The sequence below is a fragment of the Natator depressus genome, chromosome 3 (assembly GCF_965152275.1).
Source record: "Natator depressus isolate rNatDep1 chromosome 3, rNatDep2.hap1, whole genome shotgun sequence".
Classification (NCBI taxonomy): domain Eukaryota; kingdom Metazoa; phylum Chordata; order Testudines; family Cheloniidae; genus Natator; species Natator depressus.
In genome coordinates, this window is record NC_134236.1 from 124,320,064 (window position 1) to 124,347,531 (window position 27,468).

The following is a 27,468-nucleotide window of genomic DNA, read 5'->3' on the forward strand; positions in this document are numbered from 1 at the left end:
CCTGGGGTTGAGGGAAACGATTACTTATATATCCTGAAGTATATAATGCATCTATCCTACATTTGAGGTGAAAGTGAGAACTACCCCAGCTCAACTCTGGAGTCTCCCCAAAATGTTAGAATCCTGTGAGGAGTCCTTTACTTGTCAGGCTTCTAATTTTTAGATACACGCGTCTTCCCCAGGTCCAGTGATCGACCCTCTCATAGTGTCTAGCTACATTGTTTAATTTGGTCTTCTCTGAGTACTAGCACTGTCCCAGAACAGTGTTGTGAAGCCCTCTGAGGCGTACTTGTGTAACTACAGTCACAGAGCACAAACACAGTCATCTACAATAGCCTGCATATATCCTTTGTGGTGTCTGCTACATATCCTAGATATACTGTCCAAAATTAAGGGTATGTACCTTCAGAAAGCATTGCCTTGGCTGCTTATGACAGTGTAGCACCCTAAGGGCTAATATGAAAAGCAACATAGACAGTGTATTGTAGGTGAACATCTTTTTTTTTTTAATTCAAGGAAGATCTAGTTTGGTTGAGCTTGGGTTGGATGGCTTTCAAAGGTAAATGCTTAAGGCTCCTTTAGAGGAACTTGATATTGCCTCTGAGTCAGAACAGGTCTCTTAAAGTGCAGCAGGACCAAAAAAGGACTTGAGGTTATGGTGACCACACATCCTTGACGCCCTGGAAGAGTTCCCGAGTACAGGATGATATTTCAGTCCTTTGCATTCCCCAGGATGTCCTTTTGTCCCACAAAGGGCTGACAATGTCAAAGATGAGCCAGAGAAGAAGGGTATATGTCTAATGAACCTGTGTAGCGACCAGCTAGTACTGTCCCACTGTGGGGGTGACTGATTGCTGCCTTTCCAGTCTGTCAAATGAAGGAGTACCAAAGTCAGGATGTGAATTCTCATCCTGAGACTGACCCCTCCTGGCTGATCTAACAAGTCTTCAGTGGACTTGGAGTCATTGAATTAAATAATGTATGGGAAGGAATGAGATGGAAAAAGATGCCCAAGGAGAGTTACCAGCAAATAATTCACCAGTACCAGCAAATAATTCATCAGCAAATAATTCACCTCCTTCTGTCTCTCTGTTCAGCATGAAGTGTTTGTTTTGTTTTGTTTCCTTACCTATATGGTTTGTTTAAGCTGCTAAGAAGAATGAGAGTAAAGTTAAACGTCAGGGCCCCATGCAGTGATAAAGATTAGAAGATGGTAGCTGCTTGCATTCCTAGTTTGGATTTCCTCTGAGTGGCTTTCTTCATACATTTAATATTATTCCCAGCCAAAATCTTTGATTAAGTTACCTTTATAAAGGCAAAACACTCACTTGTACCTAAAAATCTATCAGATCATTGCAGTTATAAAACAACTACCGCAAAAATGCTTGGAAGGTAAGAAAATATACATTAAGATTAATTTTATACAAATAAATGCTTTAAAGTCTGTAAGCTTATGAGGGCCCAATCCTTTCCTTAGTTAAGTGCAACTTGCATTGAAATAAGGGGGAATTCCACCCACATAGCTGAGGGCAGAATTGACACTTGAGAGCTAAGGTGAGTGTCTACTCCGAAAAGTAACTGGCCACCCAAGTACAAGCCTGCCAGACCCTCTAGGTCAGTGGCTCTCAACCTTTCCAGACTACCGTATTCCTTCCAGGAGTCTGATTTGTCTTGCATACCCGCAAGTTACATCTCACTTAAAAACTAATTGCTTACAAAACCAGACATAAAAATACAAAAGTGTCACAGCACACTATGACTGAAAAATTGCTGACTTTTTCATTTTTACCATATAAATATAAAATAAATCCACTGGACTATAAATATTGTACTTACATTTCAGTGTATAGTACACAGAGCAGTATAAACAAGTCACTGTCTGTATGAAATTTTAGTTTGTACTGACTTAGCTAGTGCTTTTTATGTAGCCTGCTGTAAAACTAGGCAAATATCAAGATGAGTTAAAGTATCCCCTGGAAGACCTCCCCTTCCCCCCAAGGGTATGTGTACCCCTGGTTGAGAACCACTGCTCTAGGTCCATACTAAGGTGGCTAGCCTGTGCCTCAACGACCACACTGCTATTTTTTGCATGCTAGCTCAAGTGGAGCGAGCACACGTCTGTGTATGTGGGCTGGGAGACATGCTCCCAGATGCAGTGCAGAGAGACCTAATATAGACACCTTGCTGTAACAGAAATGTGGTGCACATTTTGAGAAATGTGCATGAGACTGCTAGCAACATTACAGAACCAAAACGCATTCTCACGTCAAAAGTGGGATTGGTTCTTCCAAATAGCCTAAGCAGATGCCTTCATGAGGCTAGTAACTGTATAACTCATAGAGCCAGCACATAGGTTAGCAACCTTAACTAATTTGAGGGCCGGTCCCATAAAATCTACTCATCAGGATAGATTAAGAAACTGTGATCTGAGGCGTTCTCCGTGATTTCTGGCTGCAGCGGAGCAAATTCATGGCAGAAGGAATAGTTTGGCCTTGAGAGGGGTGTGGCTAGCGATAGGGTCTTATGCCTTTACCCCAGCCAAGATAATGAGAAAAATCCTGCACACTTAAAATGTGCATGGTCTCTTTCTTTCCAACATGTGCCAATATGCTTCATTCACAGATGGTGTATCAAGGGAGCCCCAATGGCCAGTTACAGCAATTCCTGCACTAATGTGAACAGAGCGTTAGATTTCATGGTTTAAAATAAAATGACCCAAATATAATTACTGAAGCTTATTAATTTATTTGTTATGGGTCGGTTACTCTTCATAGGCTATAGCACTTGTTACAGGAAGGGCCAAGAGGATTAAGGCTTTAGTTGAGCACAGTTTGATTCCTATATGAAAATTGGACGAAACGAAGCACTAAATTGCATGTTTTATGATTATATCTTATTAAAGAACAATTAATACCCAACTTTGAGTGCACCAGTTTCATGTTGAATAGGAGCAGTGTGAAAACGACAACATCATGAAGGCTACAGTTAAGTCTGGATTCAAGTCCAGCATAACAACTGAAAGCTGTTACATCTCACAGCTTTTCATGGCCTATGTGGGCTGAAAGTTTCGGTCCAGTTTCTAGTGACCAAGTGTCTGCATCACAACTGGCACCTGTACCATATAGGTAAGGAAACTGGCACCACAGCTGGCACCAGATTTAGCACAGCTAATGGATTGCACATGAATGGAGACCCAACAACCATCTTCCCTCTCATGGCGTGTGGGCATTCCTCCAAGGATGAGGCACACTGAGGTGGCTGGGGTTCTCATTGGCCAGCTCTGTTATTTCTCTGAGGACACCTGGGAAAATTTAGCCTTGCAACCGTTCATCATTATTTATGAGCACTAAATTCACATTCACAAAAACTGAAGAAAAGTTATTCAAGGCTGGGCTGGTAGCACTGCCTGCTGTTAAGGTTGCTTCAACTTTGCCAAATTTTAACTGTTTGGGCTGAAATTTTCCACGCTGAGTGTTTGCCTCTGGCTGAATTTCTGGAAAATTACACCCAGAAGGATTCAGCTGTTTCTGAGAATGAGATTAAGAAAAATAACAATTCTGTCTTCAGAGCAGGAGTTGAATAGTGTGCAGTAAAGAAGGCCTGGGGCCATACACTGAACAACAAGGAGAGAACAAAATATTGAATAGCTGCTTGTTAAACCATAAGCTCTCCTGTGCCCTAGTGCCTATACTTCCCGCCCCGCCCCCCTGCAAGAAGGTTAGGATGCTGGTGTGCTTGATATCATGATATCATAGCCACAGGAGATGCGTGGGGGGGGGGGGGAGAGATTTCTTCCAGGGTTTGCTGGCCCTGCTCGGTCACATGATGCAGCTGGGCCCTCTCCCTGCATGGCAGCTGCCGGAGCCAGTGAGCTGCGAGCTGTGCCCTGCAGGGAGAGGCAGGAGCAACAGCTGGGAGCTGCAGGGAGGGGCCGCTGCTTTCCGGGAAGGGAGACTGAGGGTAAGGGCGGAGCCTACCTTGGGGAGAGGGCATGACTCGCACTGTTCTGGGGGTGGCCGAACCTTTAAATTGCCCCCACCCCCATCAGGTACGGGTCATCTCTGCCCACTACCTATCATGCTGACCAGCATTGTTTCCTTGTGCTCCCCTGTCTGTGTCCATCTCTTGTCTTGTGTCACACTTAAATTGTAAGCTCTTTGCGGGCAGGGACCATCTTTTTGCTCTATACAGTGCATAGCAGAATAAGCTCCTGGTCCATGACTAGGGCTCGTAGGCCCTAGACTAATACAAATAAATAATAATAAGGTGACCACAATCCCACATTCTGTGCACTGAATGAGGCAGGGGTTTTGTGGAAAAAAATAGTATGTAATGCAGTAATTAAAGACTGTATCATGATACACATGCACAGGGGGAGGGGGCAAATTAAGATTGCCCATGCAGCCCATGGCATTTCCTAATTTTTGAGTGCTTGATAATATAGCTTTTTTGGGGGTGTTCATCTGTATATGAACCGTCTCAGGGTGGTGGATTACCTAGGCTGGTGGAAGAACCCCTCCCTTCAGTGTAGGTAGTGTCTACACTGAACCGCTACAGCGGCTCAGCTGCAGTGGCGCAGCTGTAGTGTTTTAAGTGTAGACACACATTCAGTCCCATTGACTTTCAGTTAGACACAGGGTCCTAAGCCAACTTGGGACTCTTGAAAATTTTACGTGATATGTACTAAGTGTTAATTTCAAGTTGCATTTCCAAATTCTTTCTAATGTTATATTTTTTTTTTACAAGCACAGTTATGTGTAGTTCGTAGTGGATTTGTGTGAAACTAAAATGCAAAGAAATGTTAAGCATTTTAAAATATCCTTAACTGTAGGCTTACATATGAAAAAGATAAATAAGCAACTCTTGCCAGACAGTACTTGTTTTTCGTAAAAATCAGAATGTTTTCATTCATGATCAGATATTTAAGGGTTCCTTCCTTGATGCAGATATATAACTCCCACTGACAGTGATGGATCCCATAGTATCAATACGTTCCTTGCTTTCCAGAAGCAGTGCCATACTGAGAGATTCCCATCTTTCCATACCGTGGTTCCTTGGCCATCCCTAATCTGTTGTTGTTTTTTTGTGTGTGAATTTTAACAATATATATTTTTAGAAACTGCCATATAGGCCATCAGTTTCACCTCTCCTCCCAACCATTTTGAATAGTTCTGCCATAAAAGACACATACCTATGGCCTAAGAAATCTCTTACAAACCCTCTTCTAACTGCTAAACCTTCCTTAGCCTCACAATGAAAACTGCACCAACGCTAACTACCATGCCAGCTGCTTAACTTTCCTTCTTCGCTCAGTGACAGGTATCCTGTTGCCAAACCTTTTAAAATTCCTCATCACTTACAAATGGAGGGCCTATCATAGCAGAGGAGACTAATAGAGCTTGGCTTGTTTACCCTAGCAAAAGGAAGACTGAGAGGGAATATGACTACTCTCTATAAATACAGCAGGGGGTAAACACCAGACAGGGAGAAGAGTTATTTAACCAAAAGGACAATGTTGGCACAAGAACAAATGGATATAAATTGGCCATGAATAAATTTAGGCTGGAAATTAGATGAAGGTTTTTAACCATCAGAGTAGTTAGCTTCTGGAACAGCCTCCCAGTAGGAATAGTGTGTGTGTGCGGAGGCGGAGGAGGGGAGAGGAGGGGACGACGACAACTTAACGAATTTTAAGATAGAGCTTGATATGAACAGGTTTATATGATGGAGTTGTCTGTGATAATAGGGGACTGGATTTGATGAGTCAGGAGGTCCTGTCCAGTCCTATGGCCCTAAGATAATCCACTCATCTGACTGCTCAAGAGATCTACATTCAAAATTACACACTTCAAAAGAACTGAGGGCCATGTCCAGGAGCACAGGCAAAAAGAAAATGCTGATTATAGGACAATGATTACTAAAAAGCTTGTCCTCCTCGTGCACATGTATAGTGCATAGGCAGGACCAAAGGGCTGTCCATGTCTAGAAGAAACTGGCCAGAAAGACCCCAATGGGAGCTCATTCCTAGAGTTGAGGAAGGGTGGATGGCTGACAGTATGAGGAAGCAGACTGCTTTGGTCTGCTGATTCTGCTGAAGAGGGGCAAGTTTTTGATGGCAGTTTTCGTGACATGGAGTTTAAGTCCAGAAGGGAACATTAGCTCATCTAGTCTGACCTCATCTGTAAATTAAAACAGATCCCTATTTCCTAAGCACAGAGATCCCACACAGAACACCTCCCAACAAGACTATGAGGATCAGTCACTGTGGACCTGGCTCATATTTGGACAAGTGACCCATCACAGCGTTTTTCAGATCCCTTAAGCCATCCATTTCCCTGTGACTCAGAAGCTGTGCTTTTGCATGGGGGAGACAAATATACCTCTTTTCTCCTGCACGCTTAACCTGTGTGTGATTTTTCCCATTTCCCAGTTACGGAAAAAGAGCAAGGGGAAAATGATCAGTTGCGGTAGAAGTTCTCTCTTTCCCTGCTAGTGTGTGCTACGTTCAGTGCATGGGGAGAATATGTCTGTTACTTACATTTGTTTTAATGGAAGTTCCCTTTGTAAGGCCTCAGTTCAGCAAGGCACTTAAGCATGTGCCCAGCTTTAAGCATGGGAATAGTTCTAGTGGCTTCAATGGGATTGCTCATGGGCTTAATGCTCGACTTGTGCTTAAGTACTTCAGTGACTCGGAGCCTAAACCCCCAATATATCAAGGATATTCCAAAACAGATCTGGAGATAGGCCAGCACTGCAGTTCCTATCTTAGGTTCTGTACTGGGAGCTTTCTGTTTGTGTAGCTGTTGTTGGGAGAGGATGGCAACTTCCAATCAACAGCAGGATGCAGGGTTATTTATTGAACCGTTCCATCTCATGTGCTAGTTAACAAAAACCAGCATAATGGTGATAACCTAAAATACATTGATGGAGAAAAACCTTTCTGTTAAATTAAGTGACTGTTCCATTTTTTACAGGATCTGGGCTATTACACACAGCTGGAATGCTTTCTCTAAATTGGAATAAGGATGATGCATTTGTCTAGGGCGATAAAATTGAACCCCACAGGAAATTATTTTGTTGGAATTCATAATGAATTGTAACTAGGGAAGGGGAAGCCAGTTCAGGAGGAAAGAAAAAACTGGCCTTAACCTTCTCCCAGCCATCAGATGGAATCCAAACTTATTTCAGGTTCAATATGGAGATGGACCCTCACCTCATCTCTCCTTCCTCTTGATATTTCAGCATCTTCCTGCCTCCCTGGTGGTCTTCCACTAGGCTACACCAGCTTCCGTCCCCAGAAACTCCCCATAGGCTTGGGCTCCTTCCCAGCCCATAACCTTCAGGAACCACTCTTCCCTCTGTGCCTTTGAAGATCCTGCTGCAATACACAGAAACTCTGGCAGCTTCCAGCATGACTGCTACTGACTTCACATATCACACGTTCTGGGGTGCATAGCCCACTGGAGAGTCCTAGTGGATACCACTTCAATATTGCAAGATTATGGGGAAAGGAATAAATAGAGGTCTATTGGAGAATGATAGGGACAGGGACCTGGAGGAAATAAGGGCTGTAAAGAGGGAGAGGCACATATGAACAACACTGAGGGTCATTGAGGGGAAGGGGGCCTTCAGTATTTTGGGTAAGTATCTAAATGTCAGGGGAGCCCATGTGGAAAATGGACCATACAGCCTGCAATCAGGGATTGGGTTGGCAATAGTGAGGTTACAGCCTGGCCATCAATGGAACAGACAAGTCATTGGACTCTAGAATCCCACAGAATGCGGCTCATGTATAAATCTGATAATTTAAAAGTGGACTTCTTATGTAGCAAACTTCTCAAAGTTGTTTTTCCTGTATTGGGGCATATGTGGCTTCCTAACCAGACCCCACATTAGGGTGCTGCTGATTCCAGAATGCTCAGAGTCACAATTGTTCATTCCAAGTGTTGGCTTGACTCCTATAAGGGGCCAAACAGCCTACATGTCAGAACTAGGTCAGAGCCAAGATAGTGTCATAAAGAAGATAGGGGTGGCCTGGAGACATCAGTGTATTATTGCGTGTCATGCACGTCCACAGAAAAAGATGAGGGTCCACAGTTGTTTTCACCTTGGAATGCTCATTTTAAAAGACTTTTATAAGTAAAATTTTACATTGACATTATATGGTAACCTTGGCTTGTTTGAAACATATATAAAGGCTCCAATTTCAGTAGCCTTTGTGACCTGGGTTGTTTGAATTACTCCTTTCCCCAGCAGGAAAGCCTGATGCTGCATAAAGAATTACAGAGTGCAAATGCAGGCAAAGCCATGGCATACGGGAAGGAGAAGCAAAATAATCTTGAGGGATTCCAACTTGTTTGAAGCACACACAAGGATTCTGATTTCAGAAAACCTTTTGTGAGCAGAGCTGTTTAAAATACTCCCAGGAATTCTAAGCATGCAGTGAGGAATTCATTTAGGAAACTCTGCTTTATTACAGAATACATAAGCATTAACTGGAGCAGGGCAATCAGTTTTCCACATGATGATCTTTGCTGTGACTTCTCCCAGGAGAGGACAGAAATTAGTTTGTTCTTGCCCTTTACATTGTGATATTCCTATTAGATTAGGTGTTAAGAATCTCCTATCCATCTATTCGTGCATTTTATGAAAGACCTGATTTACTACTGTGTTACTCCAATTTTATGCCAGTGTAATTCCACTGATTTCAGTTAAATTACATCAGTATTATTCTGGCATGACACGGTGGTGAATCAGCCCTAAGATTTTGAGGCAGGCCTATTTTCTCTTGTTAGCCAATGAAAATTTTCCTGGTTCAGTTTATTGATGGTGCATTTCAGTCGTTAAAAATCTTCTTATAAATAAGATGGATAGTCAGTTTGTCCCTATTGAAAAACATCAACTGGTCCTCGTCAGCCTTCACCAGACATTACATTGTGGTGTGGCCCTGCCATATAATAGTAGCACCTATGTGTCTCATAAAACATTCTTAGAAAAGCACCTTCTAATTGTCTTACAGTGCCTGGCTGGACATGCTCTAAATCGGTAAAGTGTAACAAAACTCACTGCAAATATTTATTAATGACTTTCCATCACTCAGCCCCAACATAGCTCTGTGCTCTCTAACACTGCAGCATCTAAAGATGTCAATCAGAGAATAGCATGATAAAATATAGTGCTGGATATTCCTGCTCTAAAGCTAGATCCAATTCCCTGATGCAATATTAGCGTTTGGGGTGCTATATTGGTTTCCAGGTACATGTCTAAATGTAGTGGATTTCTAGCCTCGGTGCCTGGTAGTCTAGTGGCAGTGCATTACATTACTATGGGGAGACTTCCAATTAATATTCTGGCCTTGAGTTGGAGCCGCTGGCATGGCAGGGGCTGGGAGTGCCGTGGATTCTGCTTCACACTTGTGCAAATGGGGATTAACTCTATTAAAGTCAGTAGTGTTACACAGGTATGAAACCGGCGTGAGAGGCAATGGCCTAGAGTTCTTTGTTCCTGCACAGGAAGGGAGCCTGCCCAGTGACCCACTTTCAGTATTGCCAACCCCAAAAGTTCAAAAATCGTAAGACTGGTTTTAAAATCATGAGATTATTTGAAAATAATCACTTCGGTGTTCTTTTTATTTGCCTTCTGCATTTTGAGCCTGTAGGATACACTGGGGTCACATTTTTGAAGCTTTCTCCACAGTCACGAGGGCTAGAAATTTACTTTTTCTTTCATAATGAAGGCTGAAATCATCACAGGTCAGCTTGACTCCAGGAGCTGGGGTTTTAAGGAAAACAGTAATTATCATGAGACTCACGACAAAATCGTGACAAAATCGCTTTGGCAGATGAATGTGTAGCCTACATGCTTTATATGGCAGCATACACGTGTCTCTGTTAAAGAGAGAGAATGGGGCAGCACATAATGAAGTGAGGGTTTATGAATTCTTGCTTGACTTAGCTGGGCTTATGAGGCGAAGATGGTGCCCTACAGAGATCCAGAAATGGCTATTGTGTATGGTGATCCCAAACCCTGTACCATTTTGGATACAGGCTGCAGACTTCTGTTTTACCAGCAAATGAGAGGACCAGTCAGCTGTTAACCTAAGGCTTGGTCTGCTGCTAGCTAGGGAGGTCCCCAGCATGTTTCTTTGCTGACAGGATTCTGGCGTGTTTCAAAGGACTGTGACACTGCCTCACACACACAGTGTATACTGTGGTCATCACACTTTAAAGACTGAGACATCAATTCTGAATGGAGATCAGGGGGGATGTGTCTTGGTGTGTGTGCTGAAAATGTTCTGTTGAAACCTGTATGCAGTGTAGCCATGTCAGTCGCAGGATATTACATAGACAAGGTGGATGAGGTAATATCGTTTATTGAACCAACTTCTATTGATGAGAGAGACAAGCTTTTGGGCCACATAAAGCTCTTCTTCAGGTCTGGGAAATGTACTCCAAGCATCACAGCTAAATGCAAGGTGGAAAAAATTGCTTAGCAAAAATAGTTAGCACGTATTCTAGGGAACCGTTCTAGGTAGAGTGGCCCATTAAAAACTCTGTAGTCATAGGACAAATAAGGGGGGAATTAGTGGGTTACAGATTGTTGTAATAAGCCATAAATCCAGTGTCTTTGATCAGTCCATGATTTTTGGTGTCCAGCAGAGTTATGAATTTGAGCTCCTGGGCTCATCTTTTTAAAGTGTTGTGTGCAGGTTTCCCTTGAGGATGAAGATTGAGAGGTCAAATATAGAGTGATCATTTTGTGAAAGTGTTCACCCACAGGTGATAGGCCTGTATTTGTCCTATGACTACAGTGGTGTTAATGGACCACTCTACCTTAAATGGTCCTTTAGAATGTTTAGCATAAATAGTTAGCACATAATCTGTACCACCATACATTTAGTTGTGATGCTTGGAATACCATTCCCAGACCTGAAGAAGAGCTCTGTGTCACTCAGATTTTGTCTCTCTCATGAGCAGATGTTGGTCCAATAAAAAGATAGTACCTCACCCACCTTGTGCTCTAATGTTGAAACCTTACATTTTACTATAGGTAATAGAAACAAAAGTGGGGAAGTCTGAATAAGAAACACCAGTATATTTATTGTCGAATAGCTTTTGTTTAAAAGGTTTCAGAGTAGCAGCCGTGTTAGTCTGTATCTGCAAAAAGAAAAGGAGGACTTGTGGCACCTTAGAGACTAACCAATTTATTTGAGCATAAGCTTTCGTGAGCTACAGCTCACTTCATTGGATGCACGTAGTGGAAAATACAGTGGGGAGATTTTATATACACAGAGAACATGAAACAATGGGTGTTACCATACACGCTGTAACAAGAGTGATCAGGTAAGGTGAGCTATTACCAGCAGGAGAGTAGCGGGGCGGGGGGGGGGAGGGGGAAACTTTGTCGTGATAATCAAGGTGGGCCGTTTCCAGCAGTTGACAAGAACGTGTGAGGAACAGTTGGCGGGGGGGAATAAACATGGGGAAATAGTTTTACTTTGTATAATGACACATCCACTCCCAGTCTTTATTCAAGCCTAAGTTAATTGTGTCCAGTTTGCAAATTAATTCCAATTCAGCAGTCTCTCGTTGGAGTCTGTTTTGAAGGTTTTTTGTTGAAGAATTGCCACTTTTAGGTCTATAATCGAGTGACCAAAGAGATTGAAGTGTTTTCTGACTGGTTTTTGAATGTTATAATTCTTGACGTCTGATTTGTGTCCATTTATTCTTTTACGTAGAAACTGTCCAGTTTGGCCAATGTATACGGCAGAGGGGCATTGCTGACACATAATGGCATATATCACATTTGTAGATGTGCAGGTGAACGAGCCTCTGATAGTGTGGCTGATGTGATTAGGCCCTATGATGGTGTCCCCTGAATAGATATGTGGACACTGTGGACAACGGGCTTTGTTGCAAGGATAGGTTCCTGGGTTAGTGTTTTTGTTGTGTGGTGTGTGGTTGCTGGTGAGTATTTGCTACAGGTTGGGGGGCTGTCTATAAGCGAGGACTGGCCTGTCTCCCAAGATCTGTGAGAGTGATGGGTCGTCCTTCAGGATAGGTTGTAGATCCTTGATGATGCGTTGGAGAGGTTTTAGTTGGGGGCTGAAGGTGATGGCTAGTGGTGTTCTGTTATTTTCTTTGTTGGGCCTGTCCTGTAGTAGTAACTTCTGGGCTACCGACATGCACAGGCTGAAATTGTGGAAAAGCAGCATCACTTGTGTCCCCCCCCCCCCCCCCGCAACTATTCCTCACACGTTCTTGTCAACTGCTGGAAATGGCCCACCTTGATTATCACTACAAAGGTTCCCCCACCCCCACCCTGCCGCTCTCCTACTGGTAATAGCTCAACTTACCTGATCACTCTTGTTACAGTGTGTGTGGTAACACCCATTGTTTCATGTTCTCTGTGTATATAAAATCTCCCCACTGTATTTTCCACTGAATGCATCCAATGAAGTGAGCTGTAGCTCACGAAAGCTTATGCTCAAATAAATTTGTTAGTGTCTAAGGTGCCACAAGTACTCCTTTTCTTTTTGTTTAAAAGTTATTCATAGTATTCCAAGTGCTATTTACAGTTTTATACTATTTGCAATGTCTTTTATGTGCACTAAAAATGTTTGTTTTACTATGCAAATGTATGGTTCTCTCTCTTTTAAATTGACTAGGAATGTTAACATCCATTTATCATGGTTTTACGTACAATAGGCCTGAGGTTTAATTCTGTGTAATGCTGTCTGAAAAGTCCAAAAAGACAAAACTCTGGCCTGTGTGTCAGCAAAGAGCTAAGCTGAGGTGCAGGAAGAAGAGAAGTGTAATAGTTGAATACAGAATATTGCGTTAGCATCCCCTATCCCCAATAACACCTGGAATAACATCAGTGGACTCTGAAGAAAAGGGAGTCTAATGTGGGGCCTTTTGAAAAGGGAAGGCCAAAACATTGGGAACAGAGGGCTGCTACAGACATGGAGAACTCCCCTAGATGCTGATGGAGGTCCAACTTCAAGTCCTTTTGCTGATTTCTGCAGTTGAGAGTATTAAAATTTGCCTGTACTGCCAGGAAAGGGACAGCTAATGGGAGAACAAAGACTTCCTTTCTCTCCCAAACTGAGGCAATAACGCATGGTCAGGATTAAAAATAAATAAATAAATAACTGGAAGAAAAGCTGTTTGTGAAAGAGGCTGCATATACACCAGTTATTTACCAACTCTGCCAAAATCCGTTTCTTCTAACAGGAAAGAATAAATCTGCTGGGCTAATGTTTCATTTATTAGGTTCCCAGGGAAAATAAGGGATGAGAACTGTAAAGAGGAAGTTGGCAGCCAAGATTGTGGATAAAGACTTGAACGAGCCCTGAGGATTCTGTGGGGAATATGCACATGCCTTTAATAGGGCTGTGTCATCTTCACTGGAAGCTGTTTAAACATGAGTAGCATTCTGAATGTTTGATTGTATGACTATGGCTCCGTTAGATGTTAATCATGGCTGTAGTAGGTCAGGTGCTTGAAAATAATTACCAGCTGAGCTCAGGGTGTTTCACTGGGGTTTTCAAACTCTTTATTCAATTAACTAGCTACTTCCCTGACACGATGATGAATGGGTATTTTATTTTCTGTGCGTTGCCTCTGTTCAGCTGTCATGTGGGGTGTTTTCTCACTTCATGGACTTTGAGGAATTTAGCGTTATTCTTCCGCCACTTCCAAACCTCTATTGCATCCCTGTCTTGTTCCCTATCTGTGTTCATAGACCCTCCCGCACCTCCCCCATCTCTCTGCCTTTCCCTACCTGTTCCCTCCCTGCCCCCGCATACATTCCTCATCCTTGGGTTAGTCTGCAGGACCTCCAGGAAATCTATTGGCAAGCCCCAGGCTTGACCTCTTCAGATCCACATTCCATCTTGCTGTCAGTATTCTTCTTCAGGCTGCTTTTTACACAACTAGCCAAAAATGATAATACTGATTCTTTAAGATTGGAGTTTGGGAGTATAAAACTATGGTCATTCTTTTTCTTTTCTTCCCCCTCCCCCCCACCTATGACCATGTTTTTGTTTCATATGATATTCTGTCTCATATTTTGCTTGCTTGCATTATTGGCCTAGTTAATAGGCAGTACTAATTACGTTAACTGAGAGGGTGCATGTATTTTATTGCTTCAGGTTATACACATTGCTCAGTGCATTGAGCGTTCTCTAAATGGATTTTTTTTTTTATATTCCTGCAGGAATAACTAAACGGAACATTTAAAAAGAGCAGAGAGTGAAAAGATTCCACCATCTCATGCAGGCTGTTTTGGAAATTGTAAATTCTGAGGTTAGTTCTCACTTACGGAAGCAGTAATCCTTCTTCCAAATTTATATTTAATTCTTCAGTGCAGGATGCATCCATCCATCTATCTGGTTCTTCTCAGCATCTGAGCACCTGACAAAGTCCCCAGTTCTGACATGGTCTTGGCCGGTAAAAATGTTTCTGGGTTTCCTGTTATATATGTCCCATTGGTAATTTATTTCAGGGGCTGTCATTCCTATATGTTTTCTTCTTCTTGCATTTCTTTGCTCCTCTAATGGGAAAATAACATCCAGATAGTTGCACCTCTTCGACTGACTCTCATCTCAGCTTCATCTGCCATTCATTCTTGCCTATTTTTCCAACTTTATTGAGAGAAATTGGAGAAATGGAACAGAGATGGTATTTCTCAGGGAAGGGACAGTCCTCATTTCTTGCCCAGCATGAAGAGAGGCATATTTACTCTGGGTATCTGAGGGAGACTTGGTCTCTGAAGCAGTCTGGCAGGTGGATGTTGATGGTATCACAGGAATAAGCAGATCTGAATGTTGGTTCTAAGTTGTCTTTTCTTTCTGGGGCCTCCAGTCCTGAAATTGGCGTGATTATTTTGAGGTGCTGATCACCAAAACTCTTATTGACTTCAGTAGGAGTTGTGGGTGCTCAGCACCTCTGAAAAATAGCCCATTTTGTTTAGGTGCCTATGCACGAATTGAAGTGCCTAATTTAAAGCTGACAAGTTTGAAATTTTCGCCCTGATGTTTCCATGTTCCTGGTGAAGCTTCCCCAAATGGTTGAGAACTCTATTGACTTGGAAACTGGAAAGAGAGACAGAGATATGCTTGCTTGTCTGTGCCATTCCCATATCAGCTGTCTTCACTGAAATGAGAATAGCTCTATTGAAATTCTTTTATGTTCAAATATTTTATTACTTTCATAAAAACAAACACCTCCCCCTCTAAAGAAAGAAAGAAATGTAACAAACGAATAATATTGAATGTTTGTACAAATTGACATATAAAATGTATATATTATATAATAAAACACTGGAAAAACCCTCATAACATAACGAGCAGAAATAAAAACAAACGTAAAGAAAAAAAGGGGAGAAAACAAGACATATAAAATTGTAATTGGTGAAATGTTATGATAATATGAGTGTAAAAAACACCACAAATATTATACTATACACACCGGATGACTCTCTGTTTTCATGTGAAATTATTACCCCTGTAAAGCTGTTGAAATTCTGCCAGAATTAACTATATATAAAAGAGGCCAGAAATCTGGAACATATAGTTAGTGAAAATTTCTTGAAAGATGTCTCCAGATGTAAACGGAAACTGAAACAAACAAAACAAAAACCAACCACAGAAAAAAACAGCTACTTCCTTACAGTAACTGTGGTTCTTTGAGATGTGTCAGCCACATGGATTATGCTCTCGGTGTTCATATGCCCAAAGTGTGCAAGGTTGGATCCTTCTGGCCAGCAGAGTCTGTGTGGCCTGCAGATTTCTGTTTGCTTAGAAGTGAGTGCTACTAGTCCTGCTAACTTAACCAAGGACTGTAGGACAGGCCTACTAAAATAGCCTTCACTAAAGACTAATGTGAAAGTATGGCTTGAACTCCATGTAGCTGCCCTACAAAATTCATAAATAGGGACATTCTTCAAACATGCAGCTTAGACTGCCTAAGTAGTGGAATTAGTTCCAAAGTGGATAGGGGGATTTAACTTTGCTAGCTCGTAATGTGCCCCATGGAGACCCTTTTTTGATAATCACCTCTGTGAGGATATTGCTTGGCCCTTAACCCTATCAGCAAAAGCCATGAACAGTCTTGCTGTGCTCCTGGATGGTTTTTATGATAATCCCCTTACTACGTCAAGTGTGTGAAGTTTAGCATCCTCTGAGGTTGAGTGAGACTTGGGGAAGGACACTGGCAGGTCAGTGGACTCGTTCACATGGAACTCTGACACAACTTTGGGCAGGAACTTAGGATGAGGTCTGAGGGTGACCTTGTCCTTATGAAACACTGTATAAAGGGGACCTGTCCTGAGGGCCTGAATCTCCCCTACTCTTTGATCTGATGTAATGGCTACTGAAAAAGCAGCCTTCATCAATAAATGGTATAGGGAGCAGGTTTGTTGTGGTCTCACAGTGGCGATCCATCAGTCCTCTTAGTACTGTATTGTGGTTCCAAAAGGGAGAGGGTTCCTGAACTGGCAAAGGGGAAGGGAACATGGATTAGACCCCTAAGGAATCTTGCTACCTTAGGATAGGAAAATACTGTATGACCCTAGATAGGAAGATGGTGCACAGATATCACTGATATAGGACCCTCATGGAACTGAAAGAAAGTCCAGATTTTTTCAAGGCTCTTAAATAGTACAATATTGCTAGAGTGGGTGCTGTCATGGAAGATAGTTGATGTTGAGATCCCCAAATATAAAACCTCTTCCACTTAGGTTTATAAGGTAGCCTAGTTGAGGTATTGCTGGTTTGGAACACAATGTTTTGAACTTCAGTTGATCAGCTTCTTTCAGTGGATGTCAACTAGAGTGACCAGACAGCAGTGTGAAAAATTGGAATGGGGGTGTGGGGTAGGAGCCAATATAAGAAAAAGACCCAAAAATCAGGACTGACCGATTTTATGAGACTATCTGAGGTAGAGCAGGTGAGATGTGGCGGGGCTGTTTGGAAAGGTTCACCACATCCAAATTCCAGAATTGTCTGGCCCATCCTTGGGCTATCATGGCCATCAGTCCACCACCTGGCTTCAATTTCATCAGGACCCACAGTATCATGGGGATCAGGGGTAAGACATACATTAGTCCTGCTATCCAGGGTATGAGCAAGGCCTCTGGCAGGGCACCCAGATTAGAGCCCCCTCTAGAGAAAAGTGCTAGGCATTTGTTGTTATGGTCTGTGGCAAACAGGTCTATTGATGGGTATCCCACTTGTGAAATATCCTCGGCAAAACTGAGTCCTTGATCAGCCACTTGTGGTTGTCTGAGAACTGGCTGCTGAAGTGATCTGCAAACTAATTTTGAGTGCCTGGAAGATGCAGAGCCAGCAGTATGTTTTGGTGGCAAATGTACCAAGTACAAAGATGAATGGTCTTTTGACAGAGGGAAAATGTCATGACTCCTCCTTCTCTGTTGACAGAATGCATAACTGCGGTGTCTGTCAGCACTGGAATGTAGTAGCCATAGAAATGTTGTATGTGAGATGGATGGCTCTGAGTTCCAGGATGTTTATGTGCCTGTGTACTTCCTGACAGAACCACAGGCCCTGAGTTTGAAGGTTATCCAAATGAGCCCCCATCTTTGAATGAAAAGGAGTACTTGTGGCACCTTAGAGACTAACCAATTTATTTGAGCATAAGCTTTTGTGAGCTACAGCTCACTTCATCGGATGCATATTGTGGAAACTGCAGAACTGTCTTCTGCAGTTTCCACAGTATGCATCCGATGAAGTGAGCTGTAGCTCACGAAAACTTATGCTCAAATAAATTGGTAAGTCTCTAAGGTGCCACAAGTACTCCTTTTCTTTTTGCGAATACAGACTAACATGGCTGTTACTCTGAAACCCATCTTTGAATGGAGGCATCCATGACCAAAATATTGGTAGGTAGAAAAGCAGAGAAGGGTACTCCTTGGCACACCTGAAGTGAGTCTTTCTACTAGTTTAACAAGGAGAGGACCTCTTGGAGGACTGTGGCCAGAATGCAGTGTTTCCTGGGTAGATATACTGACTGATTTCAACCACCCTTGCATGGTGCACAAGTGAAGTCTGGCAAACTGTCATTTAGATACATGAAACCATATGTGCCAGAAGTCTAAAGGCATGCTCGTATTGGTTTCTTTGGGTGAGCATGAAATTGATTGATGAAGTTCACTATACCTTGAAATCTTTCTTGTGGAAGATAAGCTCACTCTCATGTGGACTCTAACATGACTCCTATGAGGTGTGTTTTGAATCAGAGTATGGAGTATAGATTTTTCTTTGTTAACTTACTTTGAGGCCCAGTGTGGCAAAGAGTTAAGGTTATTTGAATCCACTCAATCACCTGTGGGGTGATCTTCCTGGGATTAGACAATTGCTGAGATACGGATGCACCTGACTCCCCTGTCTCTTTAAATGAGCTACCACAACTGCCAAGCACCTGATGAACACCCTTGATGTTCTGGAAAGACTAAAGTGCCAGATCCTGTACTGGTAGTGACATGTTACTACTAGGAATCTCAGGCACTTCCAGGGATCCAGAAATATGGATAGATGAAAATCAGCATCCTGAAGGTTGAGATAGATCTAGTCTTGAGCATCTAACAACAGGATTATGGAGGCCAGTCATCATTCTGAACTTGAAGAATGGCTGATGGATTTTTGAGATGTCAAAGGTCCGGAATAGGACACCAACCCCATTTCTTCTTTGTAATGAGAAAATAATGGGAATAAAACCCCCTGCCCTAGAACTCTGGGGGCACGTCCTCCTCTGCTCTGAGTTGTAGAAGGGAGTCCATTTCTTGTTTCAACAGTATCTCATGAGAGGGGTGTGATGCTGGCAGCCCAGTTGCCAGCTTTTGCCCAGGCTGGAGGCATTAGCTAAGAACTGACAGCCTCCGAGCTGGAGACCAGACCTGGTCACCTGTATGTTAGTTTTGCATTAATCTTATCAGAATGTATTTAGTGTTTATATTCTATGAAATGCTTGTACATTGCTGCATGTATTAATCTCACTTATAATATCTATATCCCATTTTATAAGGTAATATTTAAGTGTTTGCAATGTAAGTGTAACAGTGTTCGCTCTGAAATTGTAAACCCTCACAGTCAGGAGAGAAACATTACCAAGCGTGAAATGCTATTTTGCCACAGGAGGTGTTATCTCCTGCCCAACAAAAGAAAGCCCATAGACATCAGACAAACCACTGTGGAACATCAGAGGACAAAATACTTTGTTGATTGCTCCCCCTTCACTCATGAAGAGGAAATACTGGGCCCATCATCTTGAACTCTGGGGGAACCGGATAAAAATCCCTGACAAGAAGAAACTGCACCTTTTGGCTGTTTGAACTCTGAAGGGCCAGAGACTCTAACTGGAAGCAAAAGGTCTCCAGGGGCTGCCTCCTGGGTCTGCCCTGAAAGACACTTTGAATAGACAGATCACTACAACACTGTCACTCATAGGATTTGGATAGTAACTCATATGTTTGTATATGTTTGCTTGCTTAAACTTGTAAATAATTCTGTTTCCTTTTTCCTAGTTACTAAACCTTTGGATTGTTTATTTCAGGATTGGCTACAGGCATTGTCCTTGGTGTAGGATCGATTTAGGGTTCCAATTAATCTGGGGGTAGGTGACTGGTCTCTTGGGATTGGAAGCAACCTAAATGTAGTATGATTTTTGGAATAAGTGACCATTATCACTAAGTCTAGTTTGTCTGGGCTGCAGGATAAACTGGAGTGTCTAAGGTCTGGTCTACACTTGGCCGGGGGGCGGGGGGGGATCGATCAATCTAAGTTACTTAGATCTACTCACCGCAGTGTCTTCACTGTAGTGAGTCGACTGCTGAAGCTCCCCCATCAACTCCGCTTGCGCCTCTTGCTCCGGTGGAGTACCAGAGTCGACAGGAGAGTGCTCAGCAGTCGATTTATCGTACTGTACTAGTTAGTTTATCATGTCTATACTAATCTATACTAGACGCGATAAATCGACCCCCGCTGGATCGATCACTGCCCGTCGATCCGGGGGGTAATGTAGACAAGCCCGAAGAGGACTGCCTGTGACTGCATGATAAAACTGTAACAGTGATCCAGGAGTTCATATTTGTTCATGGTTTGGTGAAATCTAATTATAGAACATACTACCAGCAGTGGCAGATTAACACATGGGCCCTGGCCAACTTGGGGGCCCCTGGAAAAACAGATTCCGCAAGCCCCTGCAGAAGGTGTGGGGCTGAAGCCCTGGCCTCGAGTACCCCAAGCCCTGGCAGGGGCTTCAGGAGTGCCGGAAGCTCCTTAGAAGTGGGGGGATTGCTGGTGCCCAAACCATGGCCCCACCCCTCCTCTGCCCCTTCCACCAAGGCCTCGCCCCTGCACCTCGTTTCCCCGGAGGCCCCGCCCTGCACTTGTTCCTCTCTGCCTCCTCTTCCCTGTCGTTTGCTCTTAAGGTAGGTAAAAATTGGGAGGGCACAGCCCCCTGGTCCCCTCTGTTCTGGTGCCCCTGAAGTCCCAAGCCTGGGCACCCCCCCGAGCCCTGGCAGAAGCCTGGGTACCCTGTGCTGTCTAGGAGGGACCGCTTAATGGGGGGTGGGGGGAGGGGGAGGCTGCTGTGGCAACCTGAGTGCAGGAACTGCAGCCACTCAGGCAAAAAGTGCCTCTCCCCACCCCATCCCCTTTTTCCCCCCACTCCCCTATTCCCGTATCCCCTTTTCTTCCCCCCAAACCTATCGCATCCCCCTTCCCCACTGCCCCCTCCCCCCCATTCTCTTCCCCCTGCCCTATCCAATCCCCCCTTCCCCACTGCCTCTTCCCCCCGACCCCCTTCCCTCCTTCTCCCCCCTCTCCCTTACAGGCCAAGCAGGGCAGAAATCGGGGGTGGGGAGAGAGGGGGGAAGACAGTGGCATGATACCCTGCATGCACCCCCCCAAGCCTCACCCCTATTTGGGGGCAATTCCCCCAAAAAACTGCATCCATCCCCTCCGTCTCCTGATGCTGCAACCTCTCCCCCTGGAGAGCCGGGCTCCCTCTGCCCGGAAGTCTGCCACCTGCGGCACTGGGCCTGGGAGCTGCAGCCCCACACACGGCCTGGTGGCCCCGGCTGAGCAGCAGAGGGTGCTGATGATGCAGCGATCCCTGCTCTCACCTGCCCCTAAGGCAGGTTTCTTTTGTTTAAAAAGTGGCATCACCTTCCTGGTCCCCCTGCTTCTGGCGCCCCCCCATAGGGCTTGCCTCTCCCAGCATAAAGGGGGCATCATGCAGAGAAGCCACCATGTCATTGGGAGGACAGAGTGAGAGAGTAAATCCCCTCTGCCAACACCATCCAGCTGCCAGGGAAAGGCAGGGCCAGAGGGAGCTAGTTTGCAGCAAGATGTGTCATTCAGACTACACTGCACAGTGGGGTTGAATGCTGCAACCTTGGGTCTAGTTCAAAAAAGCAGCCCAGGTAAGCAGCTGTATGCACAGCAGCATCTCCAGTCAGCATTCTTCTCCCACCACAGGTGAATTTCTTCTTTGGGCTTCAGGAGTACTGGAACCTGTGTAGAAGTTCGGGGGGTCACCAGCACCAGAACACCGCTCCTCCTTTTCCCCTGAGGGTGAGATGAGGTGCCCGAGAGCAGTCTCTGGACTATGTCCCACCCTCTGGGGCACACCACCCATGGCAGGTGGAGGGTCTGGGGCCCTTCACAGCAGCCCAGGCTCCCTGGGCAGCTCTTGCTATGGCCTGGCTCTGCTTCCAGCCTGACCAGGAGGCAGGATCTCAGGGGGAATAGGAGGAGCAGGGGGCGGGGCCCCATGGTGAAGGGGGCAGTGAGGGGACCAAATGTTCTTTTTTGCCCAGGGCCCCAGTAAATCTTAATTCTCCTCTGACCACCAGTTTGGGGTGTGTGCCCTATTTCTGACAGTCTGCCCTGAGGTAGGGCACTCACGGTTGTGAGCCACTCCAGGCAGTGTGACACTTCCTGTTTCAACAGTATCTCATGAGAGGGGTCACTGAAAAGGGATGGGGAAAAACGGGAGTGGGGAGGAAGGGCCTGGAATTGAATGCAATACTCCTTGCTGACAATCTCCAAGACCCATAGGTCTGAGGTGACCCCATTTCAGGATTCCTGACAAGAGAGGTGGTTGTCAAAAGGTGGGGATGGCTGGAAAAAGATCCTTGGAGAAACTTTCTGCTGGGCCTGCAACAGTGTCATATTTGCTGCCAGGAGAAATATGCTAAGTATTGCCACAGCTGTGGAAGAGGCAAAGGATTGTCTGCTGGGCCTCATCCATCTTTGAATTAAAAAGTTTACTGCCCTCCAAGGGAAGGTCTGTGATTGTGATTTGGATCTCGCTGGGTAACCCTGACGCTTGGAGCCAGAACGATCTCCACATCGCCACAGATGTAGCCATGGTAAGTGCTGCTGTGTCCGATGCATCGAATTCTACTTTTTCAGAAGTGTGAGCTGCCTGTCATTCATTATTGATTTTAGTTCTTTTAATTCAGAAGGAAGCCTGTCCGTAAATCGAAACCTCTTGTCATAGTATAAATAACTCTATTCCCAAAGATTATTTTAGCAGAATATAATTAATAATATTCACAACCAAACTGCATGATAGAAATGAAGATACAGAGGTTTTAGAAGAGACTACTCTAAAACATACCTATTAGAAGCCACTCTTAGGGTATGTGTGCACTGGCAGAGTTACAGCGCCGGCCGTTACAGCGCCACTCAGAGAGCGCTGAAGGGAAACCGCTGTTGTGTGTTCACACTGGCAGCTGCCTGCACAGTAGCGTGTTCACACTTGCAGCAGTATTCAGAGTGGTGCACTCTGGGCAGCTATCCCACAAAGCACCTCTTCCTCTTCTGCCGCTAAGAGTTGTGGGAAGGTGGAGGGGGTCGCGGGGCAGCCTGGGTCCTTTCCCAATGCCCCGTGATGCATTGCTTCGCATCCCAGCAATCCCTCTGCTTCCATCCACATGTGGCACCATCTTTCAACAGTTTGTGTACTCTGCACTCTGCCTCTTCAGGCTGCAGGAATGGATCCCGAACTGCTGACCAATATGCTGCTCGCTCTGATCAACACATCACGAGTGGCAGTGGAGTTATTCCTGACACTACAAAGGCAAGAGAAGTGTGACATTGATCTCGCCACGCGTAGTAGCTACGACATGAGATTGCTTGTGGGATTCATGGAGGTGCCGAGAACAGTGGAACGCTGCTTTTGGGCTCAGGAAATGAGCACTGAGTGGTGGGATCACCTTGTCATGCACGTCTGGGATGACAAGCAGTGGCTGCAGAACGTTTGGATGAGGAAAGCCACATTCATGGGGCTGTGTGATGAGCTCGCCCCCACCCTGCGGTGCAACGACACGAGATTGAGCACAGCCCTGTTGTTGGAGACGCGTGTGGCAATTGCACTGTGGAAGCTGGCTACTCCAGACTGCTACCGATTGGTCACTAACCAGTTCGCAGTGGGAAAGTCAACCGTTGGACTCATGTTGACCAGAAGTGTGCAGGGCCATTAATTGCATCCTGCTCCGAAAGACTGTGACTCTGGGCAACGTGCATGACATTGTGGATGGCTTTGCACAAATAGGCTTCCCTAACTGCAGAGGGGTGATAGATGGCATGCACATTCCAATTCTGGCACCAGACCACCTAGCTACTGAGTACATTAATCGGAAGGGGTATTTCTCAATGGTTCTCCAGGCACTTGTGGATCATCGCTGGTGTTTCATGGACATTAACGCAGGCTGGTCCGGAAAGATGCATGTCACATTCATCTTTTGGAACACTGGCCTGTTCAGGAAGCTGCAAGCCGGGACTTTCTTCCCGGAGCAGAAGATCACTGTAGGGGAAGTTGAAATGCCCATTGTGATCCTGGGAGACCCCACCTACTCCGTAAAGCCATGGCTTATGAAGCCATAGACGGGGCACCTTGACAGCAGCAAGGAGCAGTTCAACAACAGGCTGAGCAAGTGTAGAATGACTGTTGAGTGTGCTTTTGGCCATTTAAAGGCCCATTGATGCTGCCTATATGGGAGGCTGGACCTGGTCGATGACAATATTCCTATGCTTATAGCGGCGTGCTGTACACTCCATAATATTTGTGAAGGGAAGGGTGAAAGCTTCACTCAGGGCTGGACCGCTGCGGCTCAGTGCCTGGAGGCTGAATTTGAACAGCCAGAGACCAGGGCTATTAGAAGGGCGCAGTGCGGGGCCATAAGGATCGGGGATGCCTTGAGGCAGCAATTTGAAGCTGAAAGCCACTAATATTTGTTGCTATGCTCAGGAGTGCAGTGCTTGTAATGCTGGGAGGTGATTGTGATTGGTGCGGACGATGCAGGGTGAACGTTTAAGAAAACTGCCTGTTGCTTTGTAGGGCTCTGTTTGCTTTCAATGACTGAAATAAAGATCGCTTTCAAACCAAAACCATTCTTTTATTAAAAAACAACAATCAGAGAAGAGAGACAGACAAAAAAAACCACATCAGCACTGAGGGATGGGGGAAGGGAGAGTCCCAGGAGGAGGTGGGGTCCCGGGACGGTTAAAGATTTGTGTATGTGCAGGTATCATATCCAACCTTCTCCTTTGGAGTACAGTGCAGCGGGTACTGTACTTCAGCAGGGCTAAACGGCTGGGGAACAGGTGTTGGGTGCAGGGGGTACTGGGAGTCCCCAGGGCTGGACTGTGACAGGGCAGGAGTGGAATACGGCGGGTACAGACTGGAGCCAGGAGGTTGATCAGAGTGTGTTGGCAGTGTCTGGGGGGGCGCATGGGAAAGAGTTTTGTGACAGTGGCTGCAGGGGAGGGCGTGTGTGGAGCTGCTCAGTTTGCAGTGCTAGTATTGCCTGGAGTGCATCCGCTTGGCGCTCCATAACATTTAAGAGTCGCTCCATGGCTTCGTTCTGGTGCGCTGCGTTCTCCTTTCGATCCCTTTTCTCTCTGTCCCAGCACTCCTTCAATTCTTGTTTTTTGGCTGCAGAGTGCATCATGACCTCACACAAAAAGTCCTCCTTAGTTCTTCTTGGCCGCTTTCTAATTCTGCGCAGCCGTTCAGCTGGTGATAACAAAGAGGGAGGCTGGGCTCCCAAGGTCATATCTGTGATGCCAAAATGCAACATTTTACAGAAGCATATTGTTTGCAACATACAGACCACTGATTTAAAACACAGCTACTCTTCACATACCTGTCACTAACTGGCTGACCCCAGGCCAGCACACATGAGCCACAAGACCCCCAAAATGGTGAGTAACCTCAGGGGCAGAGGAAATCAGTGTTCCAGGACTGTACTGTATGCTGGGCATGTGGCTCTTGGGGAGAGCTAGCACTGTAGGGGGGGCTTTATAATCATTCCTGTCCCCACATTTTCTACAGGCTGTGTTCATAATGGAAGATTGAGGGTGAGCAGGGGATCAAGGGAGAGTCTTCTCTAAGACTGCAGCTTCCGCCCTGGCCCTTATGCGGCTCACCTGTGTGCAACAGTGGTCCTGTTTCCGCCCCCTCCCCCCCCGCAGTGACAGGAGAGTGGCGTGGGAAAGTTACTCTTAATGGGGCAAGAAACAAAGCAGCTCTGCCAAAGAACCTGTAGCAGCATATTGCCCAGTATCTCCACGAGAGTTTCTGGAGATCTCTTAGGCAGATTCCCATGAAGTCAATCAACACCCTGTTCTGCCACTCAGACTAGGTATGTGGTGATACGCGCATCATAGAGACACAAGCCTGCTTTCTGCAATCCTCCTGCCCCCAACAACTCGCTTCAGCGATTCCCAAAATCAAAGCCACTTACCAGGGGCCTGCTCTCTTGTTTGTACTTTGCCAAGATCCGACAGCTGTGACTGTCTAGCCTCCTCTGGGGTAGAGAAAAGCTCTGGGCTGCATGCATCTCTGACCTCCAAGTCATCCTGTGCCTCTGGGTCTCCCTCCCCCTCCACATTCTCGTCCAAGATTTCCTCCTCCTGGCTTGGTCCACTCTCGACTGGCATGCGAGCCACCAAAGTATCCACGGTGGCCTTCGCAGTGGAGGTGGAGTCGCCACTGAATATCATGTCCAGCTCTTTGTAGAATCGGCAGCTCATGGGCACAGCACCGGAGTGGTGGGTTGCCTCCCGCGCCTTGTGGTAGGCGCTCTGCAGCTCCTTCACTTTGACCCTGTACTCTGATGTGTCCCGGTCATGGTCCCTTTCCATCATGCATCATGACATCTGTCCGTAGGTATCATAATTCCTATGGCTGGAGTGCAGCTGGGACTGGACAGCCTCCTCTCCCCAAATGCTGATGAGGTCCAGCAGCTCGGCATTGCTCCAAGCGGGGGATCGCCTGGTGTGTGGAGCAGGCATGGCCACCTGGAAAGATGTGCTGAGACCACTGACGCGTCACCGAGCAAACAGGAAGGGGACTTTCAAAATTCCCAAGGAATTTAAAGGGTGGGGATGAGGGTTGATCTCCTGAGGGCAGGGCAGTAGAGTTCAAACCGATGACCAGAGAGGCAAGAACAGGCATTGTGGGACACCTCCCGGAGGCCAATCGCAGCGCTGTAATCCACCAGGGTGTCTACACTGGCACCGCGGCGCTGTGCCCCCGGCGCAGAGCGCCGCACGCCTATCATCGGGGTGGTGTTTTACAGCGCTGCAACTGCGCAGTTTCTGCGTGCTAAGCGGCTCGGCGGAGTGTACGCCTCGGGAGTTACACTGCCGAAAGCGGCTTTAGTGCACAGAGGCTTGCCAGTGTACACAAGGCCTCAGAGAGTCATTTTCATTTCCTCTGATCTTTTCTGGACACAGTTCAGCAACCTTTCAAATCTAGTTTTGGCATTCTACCTTCATAATTGCTTATTTCCTAAGGTTTTTATCCAATTGAAACATTTTGAGTTAGGTCATTGATTTGGTTCAAATTTAGCTGATGCATCCCTTCTTCCCAAACACAATGTCTAAAGTGATTGGAACTTCTGAGTGATAGGAGCCCTTATATGATAAAGCAGTTCATGGCTGAGGGAAAAAGAGGTTATGGTGGATACTTACTGGGAAGAACAATGCAGTGCTAGAGGAAGCAGCATATGCCAGTTGCAAACGTGCGGCGTCATGAGGAAGACTGATATTCAGATTCAACCTTTAAGTGGAGTTGACCAAAAATCAGAATTACCATTCTGCAGGAAAGTCCAGTGTTCTAGCATTTAGCTTTGTTCTGGATAGGGGCAAAAAGTCAAAATACCGAAACTTCAGAAACAATTTAATTCACAAATGTTAAAACATTTGGTTTCAGCTTTAACATTAGTCTCCGGGTCTGCTTGAGCTGCCATGGGTGTCTCATGAGGCTTGCAGGTCAGAGGCCTAATTAGGGTTGCCAACTTTCTAATTGCACAAAACTGAACACCCTTGCACCAGCCACTTATCTGAGGCCGCACCCCCACTCACTCCAGCCTCCCTTTCTCTGTCAGTCGCTCACTCTCACCCACCCTCACTCACTTTCAATGGCCTGG

General features: G+C 45.4%; 1 protein-coding gene and 1 long non-coding RNA gene across 3 annotated transcripts in view; one reads left to right on the forward strand and one right to left on the reverse strand.

Moving 5' to 3' along the window:
• The window catches only part of LOC141984069 (uncharacterized), a 160,339-nt gene extending 146,089 nt beyond the window's left edge, over window positions 1–14,250 (forward strand). Inside the window, exon 4 of the long non-coding RNA XR_012638634.1 lies at window positions 14,221–14,250. This is a non-coding gene — a long non-coding RNA (uncharacterized LOC141984069). The remainder of the gene's footprint in view (window positions 1–14,220) is intronic.
• A 10,336-nt stretch (window positions 14,251–24,586) lies between these two features.
• LOC141984067 (uncharacterized) lies at window positions 24,587–27,170 on the reverse strand. 2 transcript variants are annotated; one of them, XM_074947003.1, is made up of 3 exons: window positions 27,011–27,170; window positions 25,780–26,335; window positions 24,587–25,091 (listed from the first exon to the last, which is right to left on the reverse strand). In XM_074947003.1, the coding sequence occupies exons 2-3, from the start codon at window positions 26,180–26,182 to the stop codon at window positions 24,733–24,735; spliced, it is 762 nt and encodes a 253-aa protein (XP_074803104.1). In that variant the 5' UTR covers window positions 26,183–26,335; window positions 27,011–27,170; the 3' UTR covers window positions 24,587–24,732. The 2 variants fall into 2 exon arrangements, with proteins under 2 accessions (XP_074803104.1, XP_074803105.1); XM_074947004.1 differs by lacking the exon at window positions 27,011–27,170 and having other exon boundaries at window positions 25,780–26,339.
• Window positions 27,171–27,468: the final 298 nt, after the last annotated feature.

Bases quoted from the DNA above. Each gene is read 5' to 3' on its own strand.
- LOC141984067 (XM_074947003.1), bottom strand. From the start codon at position 26,182: ATGATGGAAAGGGACCATGACCGGGACACATCAGAGTACAGGGTCAAA. The intron at 25,092-25,779 runs GTAAGTGGCTTT...TTGGCATCACAG, and splicing joins AACAAGAGAGCAGGCCCCTG to ATATGACCTTGGGAGCCCAG.